Here is a 14,329-nt window from a genome sequence, read left to right as displayed (position 1 = left end):
ACGGGTCATTTTATCTCGCATAGTTTCTCCTCGTTAATTCGATATCGCTCAGAGAGCCGCGAGCAACGATCTATAGGGAGGAAGAAGGAAAGAAATAAGATTCGTAAGTATATAAGTAAGTTTGTCGAAGCATGTTTCGCTTTGCCTCGGGCCGTCCTTGATAATTTTGGATCACTTTCACCCGGGCCACTATACTCCTATACCTACTACTACCATCGATTCGACTCGAACTTGCTTTTTCAAGTGTTATATTTTGTTCTTGAGACATAACAATAAGCAAATGGCATTGTAGCTGGTTAATAGAAGGAAATGTATCGTATGACGAACGTAAAGGAAAAAAAAGAAGAAAAATTTCGAATTAGGCGCCGCACCGCATCGCATCGCGCAAACTCTCCTCTCCACTATAAATAGTGGCTTTTCGATTTTTTACGATACTCTTGTAAACAGCTTACGGCAGGTCGATAGAGAAAAAGAGATAGAAAGAGCAAGAGAAAGGAAAGCGGGAGAAGAGATGTACTCCAAAGTTGGAAGTGTAGATGAAACAGGAATGTTGCTTGCCTCGCGTACTCACACGTACGAGGCGATCATCTTTCTCGAATACGCGCGACCACGCATGTGTTCTTTGGATGAACGTGTGTTGTTATTCGGAACGGAGAGAGAGATTATGCTAACAATAAATGTATATTTTTTTATAATATAAAAGTAAATATGTGAGAAAGAAGAAAATATAGTATTTCATCAAAAATAATTATGACAATAGAGAAAGAGAGTTGAGATAATGCACGATTTGTTACGTGTGTGCGCGTGCGCGCGTGGATTAAGTAGAAGAGAGAGAGAAGCTCAAGCGGTGAATGCAATGCTCTTTCGTGAAAAGGCACGTAGACGATCTCGGCCGTTCATTCAAGAAGAACGCGCCACGTGCCTGAGGCTCTCGAACCGCTAACTACGCCACTGCGTTCCATAATTGAGAAGTGAGATTCTCAAACGAGTTGTATATACGAGTTGTATATACGAGTTGTATATACCTATAACGGATATCGCTTTGTAACAAAATTACCGGGACACCCTGTATGTTAATACGTATGTAGGTGTACAGGATGAAACAGACAATATCTTTTAAGATAACGAAGTGAATATTTTTGTCAGTTATTTCAATAGAAACGAAGATAAAGAAAAGGAAAACATCTTAAGCCAATCAAAATGATCTTTTTAAATGTTAACTCATTGCTGTCCAGGGCAGATTTCGAACAATCAATTCTTGTTATTCCATTTTCCCCTCGTCTGCTTTTCTCGTACGAGTTATGCGTACGAAACGATGACGGCTTACCGCAAAACCTCGAGGTATCAATTCGAAAGTGGTACATCGCACTTAAGATGCCTCTGGCTTGCATTCCGTAAGAGGTTGACGTCGAATGGCCACGTGTGGAGGAATAGTATTTTTTTCTTCTTCAGCGTTCGTTTACCACGTGTGTGTTACTCGATGCGTCCAAGCAAATAACACACAGAGACAAAGAGAGTCAGAGAGAGAGAGAGAGAGAGAGAGAGAGAGAGAGAGAGAGAGAGAGAGAAAGGAAGGAAAGACGGTGAAAGTTTAATCACCAACTTTACATGCAAACATTATTTTTATCAATTTTTCATTTTTTTCTTTTAAGTAAATTCTTTATAGTTTAATTAGTATCCCTATGATACTCGAACTTTTTTTTCGAAGACTCGTCTCGATTAATTCATCTTTCTCTCTTTGATACACAACAAACGCGCGCGCGCGCGCACGCACACACACACACACACACACACACACACACACACACGCACCTTAGCAAAGTAGTATCCGTGCGATGTGTTTGGATACGGACAGGATGTGGGTCGCTAGTTACACTTTAGTACTCGCATGCCATGCTCGTGTCGTTCCTTATACGTTTACTTATGATAGAGACTCTTGTGACACCAAGAGCCAGTAAAAGGTATTAGAGAGAGAGACCGCGCCCTGCCCACGCCAAGAAGAGAGTCGGGACCGACTTGGCACTTTCAAACTCTCTGTCCTGCTTCGAGGATGAGCTACATACCTAATTGTTGAGTGGCATATACTATTCGTGTTGCCCTTAGCCGCGCCCTGACGCGATCGGTTCGCAAATAGTCGCAATTTCAAATTGCTACGTTTCTTCTATAAGCACTCACGCATACGCGTACATAAACGCGTATACTTATTCGTAAACTTACCCGTATGTATTCGCTGATGGGCCTTCAGGTGCGAACTCTTCGTGTATACTTTCGTACAACCTGCAAACAAGGAAGAGCGAACGTTTTAAAAATGCCGCTATTGTTTAGTTCTTTTGACTGATTGCGTGTTCTCTTCTCGAATTGAGAAAGAGAAAGAGAGAGAGAGAGAGAGAGAGAGAGAGAGAATTTCAAAGTTGATTTTTCGATATGAAAAATTTTTTATACTAGATTTGTTATTTTTATAGCTTAACCAATTGTAAGAAATCTTTCAGTTTTCAATCAAGGCTGCAAAACGAGTTTCAAAGATTATAGCGTCCCATGACAATGAACGTATTTTCAATGAACGAGATTCCTCGAAAGCGAGCAGGTATAGTTCGTAGGCATTGTACAACGAGCAAATGCTCGCAGCGTTGTCCTAACATTGGTATCTCGTTTGTTTGCCAGGATTTGCCTATCTCCAAGGAAACGTAATATTGTAAATTTTTCAAAGGTGAGACTCTAACATGAGACAAAAAACGAGGACGCTCACAGATAACCGATAGATTTTAAGCCGACGGTCGTACGTCTTGATTTAGTCAAGATAATTTTGTTCATTCTGTCGGTTGTTTTTTTCTTCAACTGCCTTTATGTTTGTGTTATTAGAAACTTTAGGAAAGGTCGGCTCATTGCATTGGAAAAATCGTTGAAAGTAGAATAGCGAAGAAAAGCGAGACTAACCTATGAAATCACAGTGGTGAACACGTCGCTTTTCGAGTTCAGGATTGTTTCGTCTGTTAAACTTGGTCGTGATGGGTGGCGGTTGGATCCGATGGGGCGGATTTAGAACGGAGGGTTGCGGATAGGGCGGAGGCGGTGTCCGTCGTGGTGGACCACCACCGATGGGCGAACCAGGATCCGAGATGGGAGGTGTTAACGGTGAGATGTACATCAACCTGGTCATCGAGCCGTAAAGCGGTGAAGTCGTTGCATTACCAGCTTGTTGATGCGCTTGAGACGATCCGTGATGATTCGTCGAGTTATCGTTGCTGTTACCGTTGTTATTGTTATTCCCGTTGTTGTTGTTGTTATTATTGTTGTTGTTGTTAACGTTATTGTTAACGTTATTGTTGCTTGCAACGGAGGGTGTATTTGCGTTTCCTGTACTACCGGCAACATTATTTCCATTTGCAGAGTTAACCGGCGGGAAAGCTTTGAAAGATGCCGCTGCTGTCGTAGTCGTAGTCCGATGATGAACGAGCTGTTGTTGTCCCCCTGACGACACGTTAGACTGTCCCGAATTAGAAAAGCTCTGTCCCGGATTCGAGGCTGGCCCTTCGAGCAAGTGTAAAGTCGGTGGGGCTGGCAAAGGCTCTGTTTTTATTTCGACCGGTGAAAGAACCGGAGATGTCACGTCGTCGGATTCCATTTTAATATGAGATTGAGAACCCAACATATCCGCGTTCTCCGGGTCGAGCTTTTGAATGCTCGACGTAATGTCTTCCCAAAGGGGAGGCCTGAGAAAGACGTCGTCGTCGTTTCCACCCGGTTGACTCCTCGACGATATGAAACTAACTTGTGGTCTGCAAACTGGACCACCGACTTCAAAAAAGTCCTCCATGTGTACCGAGGATTCCCTCGTATCCTTATCCCCGTCATCTTCGTCTAATTTTGGCAAACGATCGAGATCTTGTCTGCAGAGAAACGTGTCCAGGTCCGATGTCTGCTGAAATCATAATTGATTGATGTTAGATATGATGATGCATCGTGTTGGACAACTAATTTTTACGATAATTCCTTATATAATCAAATTGTTTCATCGATTTCTCAAAAATTCAAAAACTTTTTCTATCCGTCCGAGTAAAAATCGTTGCTTGCGAGCATAGATGTCTCCAAAAGTTCTGCGCGAGTCTCGAGTGAGTTCGATGTCCGCATTGACATATCGATCTTCACAAATGAAATAGATAAATTTATTTTAATTATGGTCTCTGTTTAAAACGATCAGTCGACCGTCGCGTATAAAATCAAAAGTTAAAGGGTGAAGAAGGAGAGGGGTCGTTCGAGTCCAATGACTTGCATTATGCTGATGCACCGATGATGCACCGCAAGGCTGGTGGTACACCGTCGTTCGTGGTCCGTTAATATGCAACGAGCACATCGGGGGCTGTGCAGCATGAGGTCTTTCCGACACCCCACGCCTCGTGTCCCAACGTTACTACGCATGAGAGCCCCTTGAAGGAAGAGATAAGAGGAGGTGGAGGTGGAGGTGGAGGTGGAGGTGGAGAGAGAAAATCGAAGAAGAAAAAGAAGAAGAAAAGGCAGGGTAGCAGGCGATGCTCCGTCATTCTTTGCATGATTTCTATTCGTTCAACGCCGCCCTCGCGTACCAGCTCTCTTCTTCCTTTTCTATCGGGACGAGAACGTGCGAGCATAACATTTTAAATATTTTAATGCGCCACGCTGGTCGAGGTACATGCAGCAAAACGCCCATCTCTTCTCTCTCCCTCTCGCATTCTTTTCTTCTTTTTTTTTTTTTTTTTTTTTTCGATGATCGATGGATTTCTTGCTTACGTTTGGTAAATGATATCCTATCTAGATATCATCAATGTCAGGAAGCAATTTGATGACATTATACAAAGGAAAAATATGTCCATATAGTTGAACAATCTAATTTTCTATTATTAATCTTCTGAATAATAGTCAAAATGTATTAGAGGAATCTGTTGCATTTAATAAACAGTGGATATAGGAAGTTTGCGTCCGTTCTTCGAAGAAGAAGTTCGACGGTAGTCGTATAGGAGAGAAATTAACGACGTTATGGCGAACGTTGGAAAAGGCAACGCGTTACGATTGCCACACTGCTGGTTGGCAGTGCTATCTCGTGTGCGCACGAATCCCGTGTGTGTCCTGTTGTAATTTTCCGAGCGGCACTCGGTTATTAATCATACGGTTATATACGGTAATGACGAGCCGTCTCCTAATGGATCGGAAGCATGATGTTTTAATGGAATAAAAAGAAATCCTCGTGGCTACTTGTATAAGTACCACGATGGATGGAATCGGAAAAGAAAAATGTGCGTTTCTTGGTGCTACTCGTGCGGAATACTTCATCTAATTACATCGTTACTGCTATGTATTTGTGTATGTATGTGTGTCTAATGTAGGTCGAAAATCGTGCTAACGTAAGTAACTGCATAGTCGAGTAATAAAGAGTTCGGAGAATTAAGTAAGTTTAGGAATACGTGTAATATCATTTAAACTTGCTATTCGAATAGGAACGCGATAGCGATGTATTTATGTAGTCAAAATGTAACATCTAAAATGTATTTATCTGTAACAGACAATCGCGTTGGTTAAAAATGAAAAAAAGAATAAAAATGTAGATAAGCAATTTTCTTAATTGACGTAATTCAGAGAAAGCTCGTTATCAATTGACTTCGACGTATTCCCTTTCAATTTTTTCTGATGTAGCGTATTTCTTCGGTGGCGCGCTCGTTCAACCCTTGAACTTTCGAAATATATTATAAACAACGACGATGACGCCAATGACAAAGGGAGAACAGTAAATTGGTTAAAACTTTTCGTAAGGAATTCCGAAGCGAAAGAGACGGTGGAGGGGGGAGAGGGAGAGGGAGAGGGAGAGGGAGAGAGAGAGAGAGCTCATCGTTCGTCCGGCGAACGCGCGCGAGGTGATTTATGAATTATTTACACAATGAATTATTCATCGTCGGAAGATTGGTATACTCGCAACACTCGATCCTACCTGATATGCAATTTGAAAAGGAGTTTGTAGCGCGCTACGACATGCGCTTGCGTGCGAAACATTATATTTAAATCCCGTACGTGGCTGGTACGACGCGAGGGTACCTATCCAGTTGGAGAGACAAAACTCGAATCGGTCGAAGACGCGATGACGATGGTTAAGTTCCAACATTGACGATGAAATCAAAGGGAACGAAATGAAATGTTCCAGAGTCTAGCGGAACGGGAAATCTTACGGGAGGTCTATGAGCCCTCTCTTTGATTTTGATTTATCATTCTTTCTTCCCTCGCGATGCTAGAGCATATCTAACTAATGTCAAAGTGAAATACATCATGATAAGAATAGAAAATTGTTTAAGTACATATGATGAGAATATTATGAAAATGCAAGGTGCGATAAATATATTAGTTTGCTTTTTTTTCTATTTCTCCTTCTTCTGTTAGTTGATTTTTATTTGACTTGGTCTCTCCTCCTTCATATATCTCTTATTCTTTCTATCCGACACCTCGGCAAGCTCTCCCGTTCCCCTCGTTCCGTCCCTTTCTCACGTTGCAATAATGATAGTGCGGAACCACGAGCAAAGTTCGTCCATCCGGCTATTAATGCGCGTAATCATAGAGCCAGGGTCATCGGTGTTAATAATGCGTTTTCGAATCTGTCAGAGCAAGAACGAACACCCACGCAGTCGATAGCGCGTCGTTATTACAATCGCCGTACGCGCTCGAATATCTACGGGTGTTTGTGTGTGCGTTTGTCGGACACGTGCAATACGAGTGGCTGCGCTGCGAGCTGAATTTTGTATGCTCGTGATCGTATCTGTATCGTTGCATCCGACAAAGAAAATCTTTTGCACGATCCGTAATGGTACAAAAACGACAATCGATCAAATTCTGATACGATGTCTATAATACATATTTATTTTGGGCATACAGGCTGAGCTATTTATTCCTGTCGCATTAACAAGGAAAGATCGAGTAAGAAGATCAATTGAATTCGACACGTTCGCTCCAGCAAAGCGATATTTTCTTATTTTTACTTTTCAATATAACAAGAAAAGAATCAAGTTGTCAGGACACTGAGCCAACAGAGAGGCCTAATATTTTATTTTTCCATTTAATATGAAACGAATTGGTATATAAAAAAGCGTGTGTAAGACTTCTCTTGTACAGTATATAATTTTGATGGACTCTTAAAATTGTGTAAAAATCGTAAAAAAAATTGTAAAAAAAATCGGTGTCCCGTTAACTTGGTTCTCCATTTTTGTAAGAGGATAAAAAATACACTCTCATAATTCTCAAATAGAATATTCATTCGAAATAGTTCATAATCGCAAATCAAGGACTCTTCAAATGACTACATCAATTTTGCTCATCGTTGATATTGTTTTTGGATTTGCATAGAAGAGAGAAGGAACGCGAAGATACGTAGCTATATCCATATTGTATGTAGTGTATAAAGTAGAGGGAGATCACGAATGAGGTTAAGAAAAATCGATCGAAAGGCAAGGTGGTGGTGGTGGTAGTCTAGAAAAGGCAAAAAGTGTAAGGTGTTACGGGAACGTTCCGCCATTTCTCATCCCTCGCCATAATGCAAACGTATAAACGGAGTTTGGCGGTAAAAAGGTTAGAGAATTGCTCTTTGCGTGGCACGCCATATATCATAATTATCGAAAGCGAATCGTCTATCGTATTTATGATGGCCAATAGGTATATAGAGCGACAGGTTTATCGTCCCTTTCGTACGGTCGGTTCTTTCGTTCGTTCTATTTATCGATTTCGACGAGCGAAATGGGACGTAGGAAGATGGATGAAAAGCTTGTTGGTGAAGGAAAGCGGCCATTTTGTCTGTGTGTTCGTGTTCATCGCGTGTGTTCGTGGTAACGAAGCGTAGCGCGCAGAAGCGAGCCTCGCCGAATCAATCTGGCGAAGCCACACCCTCTGACCTAAAGCCGTATTATCTCGATAAAACGCTAAGGGAAATGTCAGGTTGTAACAAGAGAGAGAGAGAGAGAGAGAGAGAGAGAGAGAGAGAGAAAGACGACGACGTCAGCCATTATTACGAAGCCAAGAGTAAAAGAGGAAGACTTCGATCGCGTTGGAAAGACTCAAAGGTTGGCCCGAATTCGAGATTCTCATTGCCATCGGAAGACGATATATGGATAGTCTTTCCTCGATTTATTAGACTTTGCTTCTATATTTGGAATATCCTTGTCTTACAATTAGTTGAAAAGTCAGGGCAGAAAGGATGGGAGTCGTGCCGTTGCTAGTTTTGATTTCTCTCTCATTTTATTCTCATTAACTTGTAAGCTTATTTATTCATCAATCAATTCAATACGTTCGTTTATAGATAAGGAGTCACGTTATTGATATGAAATAAAAATACTATTATCTAAAATTAAAAAGGTCGAGTAGTTATTACCTGCCTGTTGTCGTTTTATCAAAGACGCCTTATATTTGTTTTTTTTCTCTTTTGTTTTTTTTCTTTTTAATGTTGTTTATTCTTTGAACCCTTAACTCCTTTCATTAGTCGTGTCGAAGGAATCTTGTCAGTGTTATCGTAAATGCGATCTGTCATGAGTATTCAAGGATTGTCATGGAAATTATTTCTTTATCGTCATTTCAATTTCGGTACGACGTTGTTCCTTTTTTTTTTTTTTATTTGAGTCTTCCCGTTCATCGTTCAAATAAACTACCGTCCGACCGTTTCATGGGGTTGCCGCTCATGATTCTATGGGTTCTCTTACGTTATGTCTTTATAGGCCTTTTCTTTTTTCTTCTTCTTCTTCTTCTTCTTCTTCTTCTCTCGTGATTCGACTTTCGACCAACCATCGTTCGCCGTGCGTCATTTCTGCGCGTGGAAATCATAATTTCGATCCGTCATATTCGTGTCTCGCGAGATCCCTTTGTTCTGCCATTTTTTCTCATGAGAAATAAATCATGATTTTTCTTAAACGTTGTTCCATGCTGTTGTAAGTTAACGTTCTATGGTGTTTTCGAAAGATCTCTGAAAACATTACTTACGTCTATGAACGAACCCCTCTTTGTGTTCGTATTGTTTGGCATTAAATCTTTTTTATAACTTACAAATAGCAAGTAGCCATAAATTTAGAAAAATAAATTGACTAAGCTAAAATTCTGAAGAGACGAGGTCGGATTGAGATAGAGCCAGAGATAGAGATAGAGATAGAGAAAAAGAAATCAAAGTCATTTGGGAGGGCCTGAATCAAAGTGAATCAGTCTTAAAATCGATGGTTAAGAACCGAGTGTAAGACTTTAGGCCTCAGGCTGGGTCGAAGAAACGACTATAGGATCCCAGCTCAGAGGTCCTTTGGTTCTCTCTCCCTCTTTGAAGTGGCTGTACAGCCACGGACACGTAGATTCTATCTCGCCATTCAGCCGGCTAGGTAATAAAACTCTTGCGTCCATTATTTACTTGCATTATCGTTACTTTACGCCCACGTGGACGCGCCGTATTTATGGTGAAATTATTCAGCATTATTTCGCGGATATGAATAAGATTGTAGATACGGGCAAACGATAGATATATAATTCGCAAAATCTCCTGGACCGTTGAGAGAATAAGAAAAATAAGAGGAGGAGAAGGAGGAGGAGGAGGAGGAGGAGGAGGAGGAGGATGACGCGTGCCTCTCGGAGGATGGCGTAGGAAGAGAGAAAAGGGGGTCCCCGACAGTGGATAGTAAAGCCGACGCGATCGAATCCAGACACGAATTGCGGTCCTTTGTTTCATAACGCCAACGATCGCTCCCTCGATTTATCGCGATGCTCGCGAGAGAGATGGAAAGAATATTTCTTTGCGTGTTTTTTTTTTTTATGGGAGAGGAAGTTGAATTGTAGGTATAGTTGTTAGGTAAACTGACAAGAGAGGGAGAGGGAGACCGATGAGAATGTTTTTCATTTGATCGATCGATCGATCGTCGGATTTCAATGAATTTTCTTCTTTCATTTTCTATAACGTTTGTCGTCCTTCGTTATATTTTCTAGCTTATACTTTAAAATGAAGATAAATGTGATCGATCGCTATGATAGGTACGAATATCCATCGACCATATTGTTTAACGATACTCGTACGCTAATCGCTGACATTCCATTCGTACCACTAGCCGCCACCGCCGCCATACTTTTGTACGTATCACGTGTGTTGTACGTTTTTCTATGTGGCTATGTATTTAAATGCATATGTATGTACGTCGCACGCAGACGGCATTCGTTTCGAAGGTAACATCGTAAATCACATCTGTCTTCAGAGCGAGCTCCTAATGCGAGTTTATTCGATCAAATAGGAAGAAATAGGTTTCGCGAATTTCGAAAGATTCCCGAGGACGAAACTCGCCTCTCTTTTCATTAGCTTTTAAGCATTAGCATTTAAGTAAAGCTCTTATTTTTATTTAACCAAGATATATTATCGATATTCGTAAAAAGAAGTTAAGTTTATTTTTGGAAATTTTGAAAATGATCGAGCTTGTAACTCTAAGCCTAGTTTAGATTCAGAAACGTCGCGTTATCGTCCTGGAAAATATAAATCTCTTGGAATACCGGTTGCAAGAGTAGCGCAAAACGATCTTGTGCAACGATATTTTCGTAGAAGCGAACAGAGGGTATAGGAGGAGGATCGAAGATGAGGTGGAGGCGAGGAAACGAATTACTTTCGACGAGAATATCATTGTTCCCCGTACAGATTTCGTAAGTAGATTGGCATTTGTGATGCAAGCCGAGCTACACTGACCTTTAAACAACTTTCTTTAGGCTACGCGTGACTTGATCTCAGAACTCGACTCCTCGGTTCCCTTGCTCACCAGTTTGATACGTCGCCGTATTCTATACGTATATGTATGTATTATCTATTTCTCGTATATTTCAGAGCGTTGAAGGCGCACGTACCAGAAGAAATAACGTTTTGATATTACCACGAACTTTGCTGAACTTCGTCGAGAAAAGCGAACGTGTGTCTTACTTACCGTAAAAACGCATCTAAATTATACGTAAGAAGAATTATATCTTCAATCGAAAATCTAAATCCAAAGACGGCACCTTTCAAACCATCTGTCATCTACGTACTTTGACTAGCCGAGGGTCTATCATCTTTAACGAGGTCGCCGGGACATTCTTTGATCTCTTTCAAGAAAAATCTCTTTTCTTTCTTTAAATTCGCGTTTCTCTCGCTAACGGACGAGAAGGAAATAACAACCTGGCTTACGATTTCTCCGTAAACACAGCCCACGGAAATTTATGCACGACGATACGATACAATGATTGTAACTTAAAGAGATCATAAATATGAAATGCAACACTTTGAACGGTCGTGATCCAGTGAATCGGTCGTACGAGGGGAAAGTTTTTTCTTAAAAACATTTCTTTCTCCCACTCTCCCTCGTATCTTGAATTATAAATAAAACAGTTATACGTAGGAACATTGTTAAAAATAATTTGAAGTAGATAATTGAACGAATATTATGTATAAAGTCGCGTTTAAATATTTTCATTTATGTTCGTTAAATACTTATACTTAGCTGATTTAATAATCAGAAATATTAATGCTGTTTTCATGATTTTTGAGAAAAGATCTCCGTTTGGAAAGATCTGGCACGTTAAAGTACATATAATAATAATGTACATGTGTACTGGCAGGAACTTTTGGATAGAAAATTACTTAATGAATATGTGGACATGCAACGCACTTATGGCGTATTAAAACGCACGCGTGCGTGGGCACATCGTTGTTTCCCTTTTGCTTTCTCTTTCCATCTTTCTTCGACTCGTCAGCCCTAGCTAGCCCTTTTCTTCTAACCACTACTGACGCCAGTCACTAACGCCATCGGGTTCCTCTTCTTCTATATATTACCAGACTCATCGCCTCGTAGCTTGTCCTGTTTTGACAAACGATTCTCGTGTTACCTTTGCCGAGCACGTGCCACAAGCGCGACCCTTTTTCACCCCTCTCGTGTTCGCGCGTGTGACCCCACAGTTTGCTCTCTGACACTGTTTACCGAGAAAGCCTATGCTTTATTCCTTATATACGAATATGGTTTATTCTTTATCGTTCAGAAAAAAAAAAAAAAGAAAAAAAGCTGACAATTTATAATTATTTGTTTGGAACAATTTACGGAATAATTCATGGACATATGAATTTAGGAAGAAATTTGTAAAATAAGTTTTCGCTATAGGCAGATGGAGGCTCGCGAACGTATTAATTTGGCGTTAGGAATGGGTTAAGCGGTGGCAAATAGCTATCACGAGGAATGAAAGCGACGACGTGGCTAAGAGTCGCGTGCCTGACCCCGGTCGGGTCGATTCCATCCTCCCTCGCTCCACCTACTTTACCTATCCCTACCATAAGCGGCACTACCACCAGCAACGATAACAGAAGCAGCCGTGAGCTAAGCCGCGAGCTAATCCATGAGCTAAACCATGAGCTCAGTCGGCACTTCATCATCGATCTCTCATTGTTAGACGCTCGTCTCACGCGATCCGCACATCCTGTGAACGTGTATGCTCTTCCCTCATTACCTGAGAGGAGCCCTTTCTGACTTTGTATATTAAACCCTGGCGCATGCTTCGCAACGTATGAATCCACCTGGACGCTCGCGACTAACAAATTGCGTTTATCGTTCAACCTCTTCTCTTTTCTTCTTCTTTTGTTTTTTCTTTGTCCTTCTTAACACTTTAAACATAACAATTGTATATACGATCTTAAATTGACCGATGTTCGGTATACTTATCTGAGAAAGTCAATTCAATTTCATAGGTGATTATTTTTCTTTCGATTTGTCGTTTTATTTTCATTTTGGAAGCTAACGAAGCTTACGAATCGTTGAATTTATTGCGAGATGCTAAGGGTTCGGAGCTTCAGGCGACTGGGCGCGTCCACGTATTATTATGCTACTTTGTTGTTCCGTGTTTTATATCGCTTCGTCATTTTTGACCGACGTTGGAACGATGATCATACACGATCAAAAGAACGTGACGCGTGCGGAAACACGATTTGGTTTGTTACATCACGCATACGTGTATGTATGCACTCTGGTCCTTGGAACGTTAGCTAAATGGCCGATTGTTCCTCGAGTCGATTAATTTTTAAATTAAAGGTTTTCTTTGTAAAAAGAAAGTGGCCTCGAGATTTGTGTTAACTATTATATAGAAAATAAATGATCATTTCGAGTACGTATAGGTGAGCGTTCAAGGCAATTAAAAGTAGCTCGTTTAATCGTCTGTAATATTTGAATGTTCAACGCACGCATAAGGAACGTTTTAACTAGAAAATAAAAGCGAATAAAAAAGAAAAAGAAAAAGAAAAAGAAAAAGAAAACGAACAAAATGTAAAGTTCAGACTTTGCCGCGCATTAGGTTGATTACATGGCTCGTTCGCAAAGCAGAGGAGTCAGCTGGTGGTAGAACGCTCGACTTCCGTGCTACCTAGGCATCATCGAGTCTCCTACTTGTAATTTGCACCTGGTGCTTTGATTCTATCTTCTTCTTTTACTCGATGCAATCCCGATAATATGACGATGCATTCTGACGATTGAAAGAGTCACCCTTTGGTCGAGAGAGAGAAAAAAAAGTCTTTTAACTACCTCGAAGAAACGTCCTCGATCATAAACAGTTGTCCAATTGTTTTTTAGTCATTGACGAGCATTTCTATACCAAAGCCATATATTAGTTTACAATTCTCGTTGTGTCAATTTGATGGACAAAAAGAATCATTATAATTAGGAAGAGTACTACGAATGCGTAATATTTGAGAAGGATATTTGTTTTTCCCGCGCAAAGAACGATCCACGCGATCATCGGCATCGATATCGTATATAGAGGAAAGGGTCGATCGATCCATTCGAGAAAGCGAGCGTGGAAGCGTGAATTCCGGGGGTTCTACTCGTGTTGACGAAAGTAATAGCGCCGTTGTTCCGGTCGAAGGATCATTACGCGCTCGTATCTAATGTCTCGAACCATAGTCACCCTTACCACTACTACCACCACCATCGCCAACAGCAGCGTAAAGCTGGCGACCCCCGCGCTAATGCACTTTTAATTAATTAAATGGCCTGATGGGCTTCTCCCTCCCTCTTCTTCCCCCTTCGCCCATCCGTTGACCTCGCGTGCCACTCGATCTAGGTGCAAACTCATTCCCGTAGACTTCGTTTCCTAATCTAAACACCTCTTACTCCCTCCCTCTATCACGAAACCCCGTTTCGTTCATTTAGATCGAAACCGAATGGAACGTCGACAGGATTCTAATCTCTCGTTTACTCCGAAATCGTATTTATCGTACCATCTGGTAGACCTTTCGACAACCTACAACATCGCGCGTATATTCATTTAAAAGAGCATTTTTGGGAATTCTATCCCGTTGTTTTCGCAC

General features: G+C 41.1%; 1 protein-coding gene across 2 annotated transcripts in view; it reads right to left on the bottom strand.

Moving 5' to 3' along the window:
- Nucleotides 1–14,329, bottom strand: part of LOC106783947 (probable WRKY transcription factor protein 1) — a 51,103-nt gene that overhangs the window by 5,709 nt on the left and 31,065 nt on the right. Inside the window, exons 2-3 of one of the 2 annotated variants that reach the window (XM_014742970.1) lie at nt 2,935–3,919; nt 2,218–2,277 (exon numbers count right to left, since the gene is read on the bottom strand). In XM_014742970.1, coding sequence (XP_014598456.1) covers nt 2,218–2,277; nt 2,935–3,919 — 1,045 coding nt within the window. The remainder of the gene's footprint in view (nt 1–2,217; nt 2,278–2,934; nt 3,920–14,329) is intronic. The other variant, XM_014742971.1, reaches the window with a different exon arrangement.

The sequence above is a fragment of the Polistes canadensis genome, unplaced genomic scaffold (assembly GCF_001313835.1).
Source record: "Polistes canadensis isolate GaletaPanama2010 unplaced genomic scaffold, ASM131383v1 scaffold_27, whole genome shotgun sequence".
Lineage (NCBI taxonomy): Eukaryota > Metazoa > Arthropoda > Insecta > Hymenoptera > Vespidae > Polistes > Polistes canadensis.
This window is presented reverse-complemented; position numbering and strand designations above follow the sequence as displayed.